Here is a 15307-nt window from a genome sequence, read left to right on the forward strand (position 1 = left end):
CTTCCTCCTCTCCCTTACTAAAGTTGGTGGGGTGCAATTGCTTTTTTCCCTCCTCCCACCCTCGGCCCCCTAAAGCCACTCCCCTGCACTGGCATTCCCCACTGGGTCGCCCCTGATCTTTGCAGCTGCAGCCCAGGGAGGCAGAAGCAGGAATGCCACCTGTGTGTCCTCCCTCTGCCTGGCTCCAGCTTACCAGTATCCCCCAGAAAGGAGTTTATACGTTCGTCTGCTGTCCTGGTTTTTACACTGTCGTCCATCAGACACCTCCAGATCGCCTGGCTCTCTTGACCAGCTGGGCTTGTGCTCACATTCCCACAGCACTATATACATTTCACTGTAAAGTACTGACACACTTTAAAGCTGCTGACTGAGGGTCTGGGTTCCCACCAGCTGAAACCTAGCTACTGACTAAGGTTCCCTGCCACCCTTGAAGACACTGATAGGTTTCAGCACCATCTCCACCACTGGGAGCCACTAAAAACAAACAAGGCTGCTTGGACAATCCCAAAGGTTGGGAAGACAACCAAAAGCTAGGGCAGGTTTGAACAAGAAGGTTCATCTCCTATGCAAGACCAATTTTTCAAGATCAGGAGAGATGGCTGTTTCATATATTATGCAGAAACCCCACAGACTCAGGTAAAAGGAAAAAACAAAAACAGGAATGTGTTCCAAAGGAAAGAAAAAGATAAAACCTTAAGAAAAGCTTACTGAAACGGAGATAAGAAAACAAAACAGACGAGCCAAGTGAGTCTTTTCCCCTCCCCCTGGCTCCCTTTTTTTCCCCTCCACTTAAAACTCTTCTTTGACTCATCTGAGTCTTCAGTTCATCCACAGAAGAAACTGACAAATTTTTCTGGATCCCTCTATTCCTATAAGCATCTTCAGGTAGCCCCCAGTAATCCCTTTACTTCCAGTTTCTTGTGGTTTAGGATCTGTAGGTAGACACCCAAGTAGCCTTTTGACCAGAAGCCAGTTGCTTTATGGCGGAGGTGGGTGTGGAAGGGCGAGGGGACAGGGTGTCCTCCTTTTGTCTAGCACTTAGCAAGCAAAATCGCTGAGACTCCCAACGCGGGCAGCAAAGAGAGAGCGTGTTCTTAAGGCAGCAGAGCAAGAAGACTGAGGAGTGCATCTCAAGTGCGCCTCCCAGAAAAGCTAGTTGGGAGGCTCGCTGGGGAGTTGGGGTATTTATGGGATAACAAATAAACATGGGGAGCATGGGGAAAGGATGGGAAAAGGTGCAGTAATCCTGGTTTTGCTCAGGTGTAACTGAGCTCCAGGGCTCTGTATGTTCTAAAATGGAGGCACTTAATACAAACAGGGTGGAGTTTTCAGCCCTTGGCTGATGAAAGGTCACCAGACACTCACGCATGCCCAGTTGGAGGGTCGTGGGCCTATCCAATCTTAACCAGCTCAGCTTCAACACAGCTGACTCCAATTCCTGGAAAATAACTTGTTTAGGCAAATCTCTTCTTGTTTAGGCTCCGTGCCTCTTGGAGGACATGCAGGATTTTTGTAGATGACCTGGATTAGTGAAGGCACGTGAAATGGATTTGAATAATGATTTGCCCAGGGTTTCAGCAGCCCTCCATCAGGTGGCTTTCTATGGCACCTGATCAAGTACCAAGTTCAGAGAGACATGTCCATATTTCCCCACAACCTGTACTAGAGTGCTTGAAAAAGGCCAAAATAGATGGATTTTTCCCTGGCTATTTTATCCAGAGGGGAGGAATTCCTTCTGCAGTGCCTCCAAATATATGTTAGATTTGTCTTTTCTTTTGTACCTCTGGACTTTTGCTTGGGTTTCCCCTCCTTGCCTGGAATGTCTTTTCCTCACCCTCTAACTCTCTACTTATCCTTCAAGCCTCAGGCATCTTCTACTTTAGGACAACTTCCTCCGTTCTACATGGACCATGCTAAGTCACTTCAGTCATGCCAGGACTCCTTGTGATCCTATGGACTGTAAGCCTGCCAGGTTCCTCTGTCCATGGGGATTCTCGAAGAAAGAATACTGGAGCAGGTTGCCATGCCCTCCTCCAGGGGATCTTCCCGACCCAGGGATCAAACATGCGTCTCCTGCAGCTCCTGCTCTACAGCCTGCTCTACAGGCTCCTTCTTTACCACTGTGCCACCAGGAAAGCCCCTTTCTAAATATTACTGGCCCCCAACATGCCCTTTCTCTGAGCTCCCATAGCAATCTGTGTATCTCTTTTCATGTGTTTGTCTTCAACAACTTGCAGGCTTGTTCATCTTTGCCTGCTTCCTAAGAGATTGTTTAGTCTTTACAGACAGTCAATAAATGTTTATTGAGCAAGTTGAATGGAAGTTTAGAGATGCAAATAAGTTAAAAGCTAACCTTATGAAGGCTTGGTCCACTCTTACTACTGGAAATCTTCAGACTCCTGACCCCTCACTGTTTCTGGCTATGCAGGTACAATCTGCCTAAGGACTGACCAATTATTAAAGGAGCTTGTGATATGATAATAATAGCCAGAATATGTTGTGATTATTATGCCTCAGGCTCTGTTATAAGCACATTGCATAATCATTTAATTCTCACAATTCCATAAGGTAATCATCCCAGTTTGTTTTTAATGAGGAAGCTTAAGACCTAGAGAGTTGAAGAGATAGGCCAAGGACACAGCCAGGAAATGGACCATCAGACTCCAGAATTGATATTCCTCTCTCATTAAGACAGAGATGGCTGAACCTTAATAATTTCAGTTTGATTCCAAGTTTGAACAGTGAGCCCTACCTAGGTCACAGAAAGGAATACCTAACTCCTTTTCATTTTTCTGTAATCCCATGATTTCACCTTGTTCACCTTCTTCATTTCATATTTTTCCTATATATACCACCACCTCTGCAGCAAGTATTTTTAGTCTTTTCTGATTTGTGAGTGGGCTAGAAAGTGTTACAGGACTCCAACAATTATGCAGTCCTGATGAAGTACAGAGAAGCCTGGACTGCAAATAAGATGCACATGAATTTATGAAGCTTGGAAGGGACAGGGCAGAAATGCTGCTTTCTTTCTACAACAAATCTTTAAAGGGATGAAGGTTTCCTTTAAGATCTTCAATTGGTGGGAAATGTTTTTTAAGGGCAACTTATTTATGATGCTGAGAAACAGGGTGGTCTTCTCCTAAGATGAGTGAAACTGTATTGAAGTCACAGAGTGAATTCCACTGTGAACTGAGCTCATTACATAGTGAGGATAAAGCGGAAAGGAAAAACTTATCAAGAAAGCATTGAGAGTTAGATTCAGTTGACAAGTCATAATATTAAATTTAAAAATTACCAAGAGGAACCAATGAATAGAGATATATCAAATGATGCCAAAGCTTTCCCTTTGTGACTACCCAAAGTCCCATAGTTTGCAGGGCTTGAAAATCAACTGAGCACATGTATTTTTAAAGAACTCCATGGGGATTTTGAACATCTTTACCTATTTTCACATATGGTTATTTCCATATCCTCTGTCAGGAAAAAAAGGGAAAGATATTTATAGTTATTGGAGCAAGGATTTAGACTGAAATATCTAAAAGATTTTTATTCAAAGACTAGGAAATTCTGGAATAGACATTATTGGAGAGAGAGGGAAGATAGATTTTTTTTCTCTCTAGATGTCTGAGGAATAGAAGATGCACCTTATTTAGAAGTTCATCTTAGAGATGAAGTGACTGATTAAAATTTTAATAAGACATATCCATCTGTGAAAATTAGTCTCTGAATGTAATATGATTGTGACTAAAATTGCCAGAAGCAGTATTCAATGTCTGGGTGAATTTAGTATTTCTCCTTTATCTTCATTTTTAATAAGGGGAGGTTGTGTTTGAGTATGATGTGTATATTTTACAATGGCTCTACACAATTTAAAAATTTCAAAGTGAAAGGCTGAGGTAAAATACATTTATTGACACTGACCAAAGTATATACATATACTTCTGAAGAACAAACTGAAAACATTTCTTGGTTTATTTTCTCACAAAAGACTCCTATTACCCTGAAGGCAAGATGTGCCAATGTTCCTTTGTGGAAAAGCACATTCAGGCAGCAAGTTCCACCAAGAGGGCAGCTTTTATCCTTGAATCACTGCAGGCCAGAGGTCCTTCCGGTGAGTGGTTGTCCTTGGTGCTTCCGGAGCTAGTGGAAACAGGGCCAGGTGACAGAAGCAAGGTCATTACAAAAGCCTCACTTCAATAATAAAATTTTGTTACTGAAGTTTTACATCAAACTGACTTGTTGGGGCTCTGCCTCTGGGCTGTGTTGAAAGAGGATGACGAACTGTGACTTGAAAGACCACAAACATTAGGACCTAGAGAGTGCATCTGAATAGGCTCTGGTCCAGGTCCTAAGTGTCCAGATTGTGTCCACAGCAGAGTGGCCAGCTGGTTAGGACAGGTGCCCAGACAGGGACTCCTTGGTTGCATGGTGACTGTGACACTCACCACCGTGAGTGACCCCCTTGATGTCCCAAGACTAGCCAAGAAAAGATTTTCCCTACATCTTTCTCTGCCTTTGAGGGCCCTGAGGCCATGCTCCCTAACCAGCTGCCATGATTGTGAAAGTCTGCCCATTATATTACTCTTTCCATCCAAAGTGCTTCATCTCGATTGTAAGAGGCATTCCAAAAACCAGATGACCCAGTAGAGAACACTATGAGGGATTCCACTCTAGGGTTCCAATAACTTTGAAATTTTTCCTGCTTATCTAAAGTCAATTTCTCCTCCAGAAATCTGAAATTAGGTATGATAAGTTAATGATGATACACAGTTGTTTCAATAATTTAATTATTAGACTCATGCCCCTCAAATAAACCTGCACAAAATATTAAACATTACTTCTAAAGTAGTTTGGACAGTCACACACATCAAGAAAGGAAAAAAAAAAATCTCCCCAAAATGCCAGTATGTTGTCTCATTTGGAAAAATAACAACACAATTAGAGGTAAACAATATTTTCTTCTGCTCCATTTCCAGTTTCTCCATCTTGTCTGGTCACTCTCTGTAGATTTAGCTTTTCTTCTGCCATAAACGTCTGCAGCTGAGGGCCACGTGGATTTGAGTCATGGAGGAGTGGGTATGCAGTCTGAGAGATGTTCAAATCTGCAACAGACAGACAGCACAGGTCACAGGAGAGTCAGGTTGAGACCCACAAGGCAGGTGACACTATGAATCAGAGACGGAGCCCTCAAAGGCTGGGCAATGCCATGCCCACAGAGCCAGCCATGGAGAGAATGGCGGAGTCCCATGAGAAAGGAACAAAGCAGATATCTAGCGATTTAATCATTAAAATCTTTGGTTGGGTGTACATACATCTGCCGAGGCTAAAAAACAACCTTTACAAAATACTCCCAGTAAAATGTGAAACAAATAAAGACTTGTCACCATTTGCAAGCTGATCAAACACCACACCTGCTAAGAAAGGGGTCCCAGGTATTTTTGAAAATGAGTTCAATGTCCTAGAAATACAGTATCTACTCTGGCTATGTGCAATAAGCCATATTTGCCTCTGCAAGAATCTTCCCTCAGAGTATCTCAAAGTCAAGAACTGACTGGAAGACTCAAATAATGTACCTGGGATTTTCCTGATGTGGGGTGAGAGGCAGGGAGAAAGGGCATGAAGGACGGAGACCCTGCAGCCTCACCAGTATGCAAATCTGTTAACACCCCACGAATCACTTAGCAAGAGTAGCCAGGTTCCTGGGGAAAATTCTTTCAATATCAACTCTGACTGGGTTTGTTATTTTTCTGGTTACCTAGCAACAGCAGGGCATAATCTATTTTCCCCTTTTCTGATTAAACTCTCTCATACATGGTTTAAAGGGAAGGCAAAGAGGGGGACGGTGGGGGAGTGATTTGAAAAAAATAAAAGCAAAACTCTTGCTACAAACCATGTTCTGTGGATTGCTCCACTGACCACCCTCCCCGAAGCTTGACCATGTGGCAAAATTACAAATAACTAGTTTCAAGAGGAACAAAAAGCAGAGTATATATGGAAACCCAGGTGGGGAGAATGCAGAGCCCTGAGGCCCACCTGTTCTTTTTTCAGCCGCTAACAAGAGGTCATTATAATCCTTGCCACATTTTACTGAAAGCCTCTATTATTTACATGGATACACATAACTGCCACTATTCTGATGACAAAAATGCTTGTAATTTTTACCCTCCTGACAAGGATCTTTGGTTATTAGAGAAAGCAGGAAGCAAGGCCTGGCTGGAATGAAGAGCTAAATGTCCTCACAAGGCTCCATCTTCAGGGAGGCGGCTTCCTTTGCTACACCTCCTTTTCTCACTTCTAACAGGAGGCAGAGCCAACAGACAGGGGAAGCCAGGGCCACAGGAAGTAGACACAGGTCACCTGGAGGAGCTGACCTTTGCCTCCAGGCCAGCTGAGGAGGATCCTGGGGGGAGGTGGAAGGAGAAGAGGGGAAGGGGGAGGGAAGGGAGGAGGAGGGAAGGAGGGGCAGGGAGGGGTTGGAGAAAGGAGGGGAGACTGCACTCCACAGCTCTGTCCAAAGGTTCAGGCCATTCCTGACTCTAGGTATCAATGGGACACAAAGAAAACGATCCATTTACATTGAGGTGACTCGATTCTCCTGACCTTGATTCCAAATCCTGTACCTCAAATACAGGGTATTCACTCACTACTTAAAACATAACTACTGAAAATACCTCTAAATCCACCCTGTGTATAGGGTAGAGGAGCTGTTCCAGGCTGTTTACAGTCATCATCCCCTTAAGCCTCCAAATGTCATCACCCACAATTTACAGATTGGGAAACTGAGGCTCAGACTAGTTAACTTCTTGCCCATCATGTGGCTAAAGGAAGTAATCCAGACTGGAACCCAGAGGTCCACTGCCCCATGTTCATCTGCTCAAGATTCTCACGGTCCCCATTCCTCATTGTGCTGGAAATGACCTGACAATCTTTGCTGAATTAAGACACCCTGGATGTTAAATGTGTAATCTCCCTAAGGACCATATTTTGAAGAGTCACTTACCAAAAAAAAAAGAAAGAAGAAAGAAAGAAAAACACATTCTGAGCTCCTCAAAACTGACATAGTAATTATTATAAAATTAGGGACCTCTCTCATTTAATCAAGTAAACCCCAGGCAATGAGTTCACTACCAGGGCAATATAAATCAACCTAGAATGTTCTTCCTCCTATGCCTGTCTGAGGTCATCACACATTTTCACAATGTCAGCTCCTGGTCCCAGCCCTTAAAACCATCTCACCTCTAAAAATAAATATTCCAGTTAAACTTCTGATGGTGACTGCAAGGAGATCCAACCAGTCCATTCTGAAGGAGATCAGCCCTGGGATTTCTTTTGGAGGGAATGATGCTGAAGCTGAAACTCCAGTACTTTGGCCACCTCATGCCAAGAGCTGACTCATTGGAAAAGACTCTGATGCTGGGAGGGATTGGGGGCAGGAGGAGAAGGGGACGACAGAGGATGAGATGGCTGGGTGGCATCACAGACTCAATGGACGTGAGTCCAAGTGAACTCCAGGAGTTGGTGATGGACAGGAAGGCCTGGCGTGCTGCGATTCATGGGGTCGCAAAGAGTCAGACATGACTGAGCGACTGAACTGAACTGTTGTACATTATATACAACCTAAAAAACAAAAACACACCTCAAAACTTGCACCTAGCAGATACTGACAGATTAGAGAACAGTTCACTTAGGCCACACACCACAGCACTGTCTCCTGGCCCACAGAAGGCGCAGTCAGGGCACAAGAGGCACTACATGGAGGATGGACAATCATCCATTGAACGAGCCAGCTGGGAAGTGCTGGCTGACAAATGTGGCACAGCAGGGCACAACGGAAGCCCTTAGTCCATATACGTTTCCCTCTCGGGTACGGAACATGCAGCAAAGAATCCAAAACACTGGTGAGTCTAGGTTTCTGGGAAGTCCCCATCATGGTTTCAAGAGAAGACTTGTTCGAAAAGAGCCAAAGAACCAAATCCATATCAGAAAGAATTCTTTTATCTGAAATTGTAGGCTCCAGTTCAGGAAGACAGAGAACAAAGAATAAATATGGGTGGTGGGAGGGAGATTTTTTTCATTTGTGAGTAAAGGGGGTATAGAGGTATTTTTCATCAGAACTTTTTCAAGTAAGAATAAAAATACAGGAAAAAACTTCTGGACCCTAAAGTGAATGAATGGCCCACGTTGAAATCCCAGATGTATTAAGGTTATGCTGTATATCACCTGGAGGGGAACTCAATTTCCTTCTTCATGTTCCTTCTTGGTTTCTACCTGAACTATTTAGGCAAGGTCAGACAGTCTGTCTTTGAAATTAGAAACCATGCCATGATTTCTGATTTTATTACTCCATTTCAACCCTGAAAGAATCCTAGCCCAGCAATTGTATATTTCTCAAGGTCAGCCACCTTTTTCCACACGTTCCACCCTAGAGAGTATGATCACCATACAGAACCCTAAACTGAAAAAACATTTGTTAAAGTAAAACCACTCTGATTCAGAAAGCAGGATTCTTGGGGAGTAGAATTAACCATTCAGTTTTATTTGTGATCAAAATGCCTATAAATTACTGGAAATAGAAATAAATACTTCATTTTTTTAACTAAGCAGAGAAATATTAATACAATCATAATTTAGTCAACTAAAAACCAAATGCTATTATGATGAAATAAAACATCAAACTCTAAAGAACATTTTAATCTATACAACTGTCTCTCTTCGATGACATAAAAGAAATAATTTGATCCTTATCATACCTCTGGAAACTCAACAGAGTGAACATTCAGTCAGTTCAGTTCAGTCACTCAGTCATGTATAACTCTTTGCAACCCCATGGGTTGCAGCATGCCAGGCCTCCCTGTCAATCACCAACTCCTGGAGTTTACCCAAACTCATGTCCATTGAGTCGGTGATATCCAACCATCTCATCCTCTGTTGTCCCCTTCTCCTCCTGCTTTCAATCTTGCCCAGCATCAGGGTCTTTTCTAAGGAGTCAGTTCTTCACATCAGGTGGCCAAAGTATTGGAGTTTCAGCTTCAACATCAGTCCTTCCAATGACTATTCAGGACTTATTTTCTTTAGGATGGACTGGTTGGATCTCCTTGCAGTCCAAGGGTCTCTCAAGAGTCTTCTACAACACCACAATTCAAAAGCATCAATTCTTCAGCACTCAGCTTTCTTTATAGTCCAACTCTCACATCCATACATGACCACTGGAAAAACCATAGCTTTGACTAGACGGACCTTTGTTGGCAAAGATATGTCTCTGCTTTTTAATATGCTAAGTTGGTAATAGCTTTTCTTCCAAAGAGCAAGTATCTTTTAATTTCATGGCTGCAGTCATCATCTGCAGTGATTTTGGAGCCCCCCAAAATAAAGTCTGTTTCCATTGTTTGCCCATCTATTTGCCATGAAGTGATGACACCGGATGCCATGATCTTAGTTTTCTGAATGCTGAGTCTTAAGCCAACTTTTTCACTCTCCTCTTTCACTTTCAACAAGAGGCTCTTTAGTTCTTCACTTCCTGCCATAAGGGTGGTGTCATCTGTGTATCTGAGGTTACTGATACTTCTCCCAGCAATCTTGATTCCAGGTTGTGCTTCATCCAGCCCGGCATTCTGCATGATGTATTCTGCATATAAGTTAAATAAGCAGAGTGACAATATACAGCCTTGACATACTCCTTTCCCAATTTGGAACCAGTTCTAACTGTTGCTTCTTGACCTGCCTACAGATTTCTCAAGAGGCAGGCAAGATGGTCTGGTATTCTCATCTCTTTCAGAATTTTCCATAGTTTGTGGTGATCCACACAAAGGCTTTGGTGTAGTCAATAAAGCAGAAGTAGATGTTTTTCTGGAACTCTCTTGCTTTCTTGATGATCCAACTGATGTTGGCAATGTGATATCTGGTTCTTCTGCCTTTTATAAATCCAGCTTGAACATCTGGAAGTTCACAGTTTACGTATTGCTGAAGCCTGGCTTGGAGAATTTTGAGCATTACTTTGCTAGCGTGTGAGATGAGTGTAATTGCGCAGTACTTTGAGCATTCTTTGGCACTGCCTTTCTTTGCGATTGGAATGAAAACTGACCTTTTCCAGTCCAGTGGCCACTGCTGAGTTTTCCAAACAATGAATGAACATTATTAACCTTAAAATAAGAACAAATAAGCTGAAACACATCAAAGTCTAGCTAAACCAAGTGAAGGAGTACCATCTTGGTATATGGGCTTCCCTGGTAGATCAGCTGGTAAAGAATCTGCCTGTAATGAAGGATACCTGGGTTCGATCCCCAGGTTGGGAAGATCCCCTGGAGGAGGGCATGGCAATCCACTCCGGTATTCTTGCCTGGAGAATCCCCATGGACAGAGGAGCCTGGTGGGCTACAGTCCATGGGGTTACAAAGAGTCTAAGCACAACAAAACTGAGCACACATATGGTTTTTTCCTATTTCGCTGAAATTTTCTTCATAGCCTAAAACTTCATCCTTCACAAGAAATTTCCTTAGACTTCTTGTAGGGTCTATGTCAGTCTTCTCATGAAGTTTCTAAAAATTATAAATGCCCACATTTTGGCAGGTTCTATCCCCTTTGTCTTATGGGTGGGAAGCAGAAAATGCCCAGGCCATTGGGCTGCAAGATGCGCTGATACTCAGAGACAGTTCTTCAAACCCCCGCCCCCCATTTTTAGCCCTTTGTTGCAACCTGTTGGTTGACATTTGAAGTAATCATTTTCACTCCGCTCACCTGCTATTGGAATTTCAAACTATTAAGGAAGAGAACATGGGATCTGGGATGACATACAACCTTAGGAATCAGCTCCTGAAAAGTTGACACAAGCCGGAAGGAAATCCAGCCTTCCCTCCAACAGTCCTTCATTATCATTGTTCTGTTGAGCCCACAGGATAATCAGTTATTTTCAAGACCAGACAGTAATGTCAAGGTGTAAAATGCAACCATGTCTCACACTGGAAATGAATGAAGTGCTTCCCAAGCTGAGACATGAGATCTTTTACAGCACAAGGTAAAATGTAACCTTGGGCAAGTCACTTCTGCTCTCTGGACTTCAGTTCATGAAGGAAGGAACCAAAATCATTCAGACCTCTTAAACTTCTTATATTGTGGGAGAATTTTTTTCATATGTGTTTTGGCTCAGTAATGCACCAAATACTATTCTAGAATTGCAACAAATGGATGCATTTCTCAACTGCTTTTTGCTCAAGGAATACAAATTTATTACCTTAAGTTGCATTTAAAAGAATGTTTTTAGGGTAATTTCCAGACCTATGTCCCATCCTTCTACTTTTAATCTTCCTAACAACATGTATTTGATTTGAGCACAAATAGCCCTCAGAGTACAGTATTTGGAAAGCTGCCTCACAAGTGGAAGAGAAGGTCCACGGTCAAATTTTACATTTGATCTTCCCTTCTATGAACAGCAAACCTAAGAGTAATTCGTCATAAAGAACAGAGTTGTCTATTGTTTTAAAATATTTAATGCAAGTAGTCTTTGCCTTTTTCTGGATTTTCTGAACAGAAGAGCATTTTAAATCCTGATAATTTTTAAAGACAAGCTTTGTTTCAACTTAAAAGCACCAGTATAACTTCCGTCATAAACATTAACTCTCTAGGTCTGAATTTAGCTTCCCATTACCTGTCGGCCAGGCAGCCAGCAGCCCAGTGCTACAAAAGCATGTTGAATCAATATTGGGATCATTGGTGATGCCATGTCAGCTTTCTTGTGTCTTATCCCATTCCATTCTCCAACAAGACTCACAAAACAGAGTTTCATGTCCTCTGGGTCTTGGCTCCATTCTTATTTATTTTAATGAAGTGTTTTGAATTATACTCCTTATTACTGTATCCCTTGCATGTGTTCCTAAAATCAAAATTCACACTTTCCTAGAATAACACCACTTCAAAAAGAATTGTGATTCATGTTCCAAGTCTGTTCCAATAATAAGCTGTATTCCCCATTTATGATCAATTCATGCGTGTACTGCAAAACATTTAAAAAATTGTTTCCTGATGGCATTACTGGCAATTACTATTTTTTTCTCATGAGCACTAATGCACAGCATTTTCCTTCTAATGGAAAACACTTATTGTACAAAACTCAAGGTGTCCTCAGAGTCGAAGAAAATTGGTCTCTCTCACTAATTGTGCTCAACTGCATTTCCCATAGCGAGCCACAAACAACATGTAGGCATCTGGCATAAAAACCAATCTGGAGCTGATATCTGAAGGCAAAGACCCAATGAGTACTATGATTCCCTTTATTACTCCTATACCAATACTGCACCTGAAATAAAATAACTGAAGTGTGCTCTGGGAGGGGAGTGTGTGCACATGAATGCGTGTGGTGTATATGTGTTAATTTGTAATCTAAGAAAGCAAACTGAAAAAGTTTTAAGTTGTGACTGTTAGAGTTGGGCTTTATTTTCTTACCGGTAATTAACATATTAGGAACTATCTAAGTTAGTTATGTAGATAAGACTGACAAGAAGCACAGCAACTGAAGCCATCGATGTAATGAAGATAAAACCATATTAACACAAGATGCGCTATGGTATGTCAGCTCTCTGGGTGAACTTTGCTTTGCTCTTAGCCTTGAAGGGTGCCCATGTTACCGAGTCATGACCTTAACATCAGAAAGCCTCACAGGAGGATGGGACAAGCGCCTCCACCTTCCCCTCTTCTTTGAGATGCATCTCCAGGTGGGTTTCTCTAATCAGGATACTAATAGGTATTACTGATAAAAGAATATAGTGATCAAGCAAGTTGATGAAACTCTGGGTTAATCAAGTTTCTTTACTGACAGATTCCTCAGAGCTTCAATAGGCTCACCTGTATTATAAATTTCTAAGAGGGAAAAACTGTATGTGGCAGGCCCCGAACTCGGGGAGATTTTTCTCACAGTGTACTTCGCAGTGCTGTGTTCTGCGCAGCACAGTTGGGGGAAGAGTGTACTAGAGAGTAGTAAGTCTATTATAGACCAAGGAAGGAAAAGACAATAAATGTCCAACATGCCAAGATAAATCAGGGGTGGGAAGCTGCAAATAGGTGAGATTTTCCAAATTCAGAAACTCGGAACCCTGCACATAATGTCTGTTTGAGGACTCAATCATCATCAACAGTTCCTAGAAGCGTTTGGAAAAGAGCTGATGGGGAATGTTTTAATGGATAGATCAAGCTGGCAGCACCTGAACCCATGCGTCAATCTTAATCAGAAAAACAGATATAGCAAGCCTCCTGATAGGATGCAAGAGGAAATATTCAACATATGCAATATAGGAAGTAGACAACTCCATCTATGAAGATATTTTTCATGTCAAAAAATAAAGATTGTATCTAGTCAAGTATCCAATATCTATTCTCAACTACCAGTTTATAGACAGGAAATACAGGGACAGAAGATTATGTTAAGTGACACCACAGGGATGCAGTCAGCAAAACCCAGAACATAGCAAGTTCTTCAGAAAATACAACTTTTTCAGAAAAAAAAGTCTTTTCAGCAAATAAATAACCCAGTCTTTTCAATAAATTGTAAGATTTTCTTTTTAAGGTGAGGGAACTTTAGATTAAAAGAGACTTGAAAGATATACAAACCAAATGCAATATATACAATTATTTGGATCCCAATTCAAAGGGAAAACGTGGAGACAATCAGAGAAATTCAAGTACTCAGAGTATGATTTTAGGTAAAAAATGTTAAAATTTTTAAGGTGTAATAATGAAACTGCAGTGACACTTAAAAAGAGAAAGAAAGAGTATATATCTTCTGGAGAAAGATACTCAAGTATTTTTAGATGAAATGATAGGAAGTCCTGGATTTGCTTAAGATCACCTAATATGAGAGGACAGAGAAAAGGTCATCAATGAACCAGACTGGCTGTCGGTAATTATTAGTTCATTAAACGATTCTCTCTACTTTTGTATTTGTTTCATGATCAATTTTTTTAAAGTCCATCGTCTTTCAAGAAAATGTTAGTTGCTCAGTCATGTCTGAGTCTTTGCCACCGCATGGACTGTAGGGCTACAGGAGGCTCCAGGCTCCTCTGTCCATGGATTTCTCTAGGCAAGAATATTGGAGTGGGTAGCCATTCCCTTCTCCAGGGGATCTTCCCAACTCAGCCATCAAACCTGGGTCTCCTGTATTGCAGGCAGATTGTTTACTGGCTAACCCACCAGGGAAGCCCATATACTTGTATTATAAAGGGGTCTCTGTTATTCTAATAGCATAGCTTCATATATCTGATATAAACAGAATACTATGGCAATAAATTAGATGCCTCTTTTGGATGTGAAATATGTCTAAATCGATTTTATTACAACTGTATGACAAGTCATTGGCAAGTGCTGTGTAGGCGTTTATATCTATTTAGAAAGATAAACAATTTCTATGTACGTGTTCCATAAAATAGATGAGGTTCATTTGAGTTTAACAGCTCCCTATAAAAAATAATACAGATTCAGATATGGCCTTCACTCCTGTCTAGAAAATCTAACATCTCCTAGTGAAATATAATTCAGAAAAGATTTCATTTTATTTCCTCGGTCCATTTGTCCATGGCAATAATTAATAAGGTTCATTTGGAATTTGGATTCCTATTCTTTAGCCTTCTGAAAATTAAAAAGCTTAATTAAAAAAAATTTTTAATTTAAGAGTTAAAAATTAAAAAGCAATATTTTTTTAAGAAATAGGAACTAAAAGTTGTACATCTAGTCCAACAGTATCAAAGTTAATTTCAGTTCCTAATGACAGTAGATGTCAATATATATTGTCAAATGAATTAATGAATTCGTGAATACCTTATTCAAAAATTCTGTCTACTCTAATTAGATTTGTGGGAATCACCAATTTGGAATTCTTATATTTAGAAAATACCTTACAATTTCATTTATTCTAATCCTCATCTTCTCAGTAGGAATCAAGTTGAAAATGGAATCATGATAGAACTGCAGAATAGAACTTCTCTCTTTAAGCCACGAACATTATTTGACTTTGAGTCAAACATTCAATGCAATTCAAAACTTGACACCAATCCAAAATGGTAGGTATGTCATGGAATATGGAAAAGAGAGCCTAAAACAAAGGCAAACCTAACTTGAAAACAAAACACAACTCAGGAACACAAGAAGCTGAACACAAGAAAGCATCCAAACACCACAATAAACAATCTTTAAAAATGTATTTAAAAAATATTTCAGCCACCAAGTAAATAAGTTTCCATAAAATAGGAACTATAACAGAACAAGAAAAAACTCCTAGAAATTAAAAATTTGCTAGCTGATTTTTTTTTTGTAATCAATGAAATAT

The 15307-nt window shown here is 40.9% G+C and overlaps 1 protein-coding gene across 9 annotated transcripts in view; it reads right to left on the bottom strand.

The window, feature by feature from the left end:
* Window positions 1–3892: 3892 nt before the first annotated feature.
* The window catches only part of ARHGEF28 (Rho guanine nucleotide exchange factor 28), a 350771-nt gene continuing 339356 nt past the window's right edge, over window positions 3893–15307 (bottom strand). For all 9 annotated transcript variants that reach the window (XM_060400313.1, XM_060400314.1, XM_060400312.1 and 6 more), the window contains one exon: window positions 3893–5102. In XM_060400313.1, the coding sequence (XP_060256296.1) occupies window positions 4939–5102 (164 nt within the window). In that variant the 3' untranslated portion in view covers window positions 3893–4938. The remainder of the gene's footprint in view (window positions 5103–15307) is intronic.

This window comes from Ovis aries, chromosome 16 (genome assembly GCF_016772045.2).
Source record: "Ovis aries strain OAR_USU_Benz2616 breed Rambouillet chromosome 16, ARS-UI_Ramb_v3.0, whole genome shotgun sequence".
In the NCBI taxonomy this organism is placed as follows: domain Eukaryota; kingdom Metazoa; phylum Chordata; class Mammalia; order Artiodactyla; family Bovidae; genus Ovis; species Ovis aries.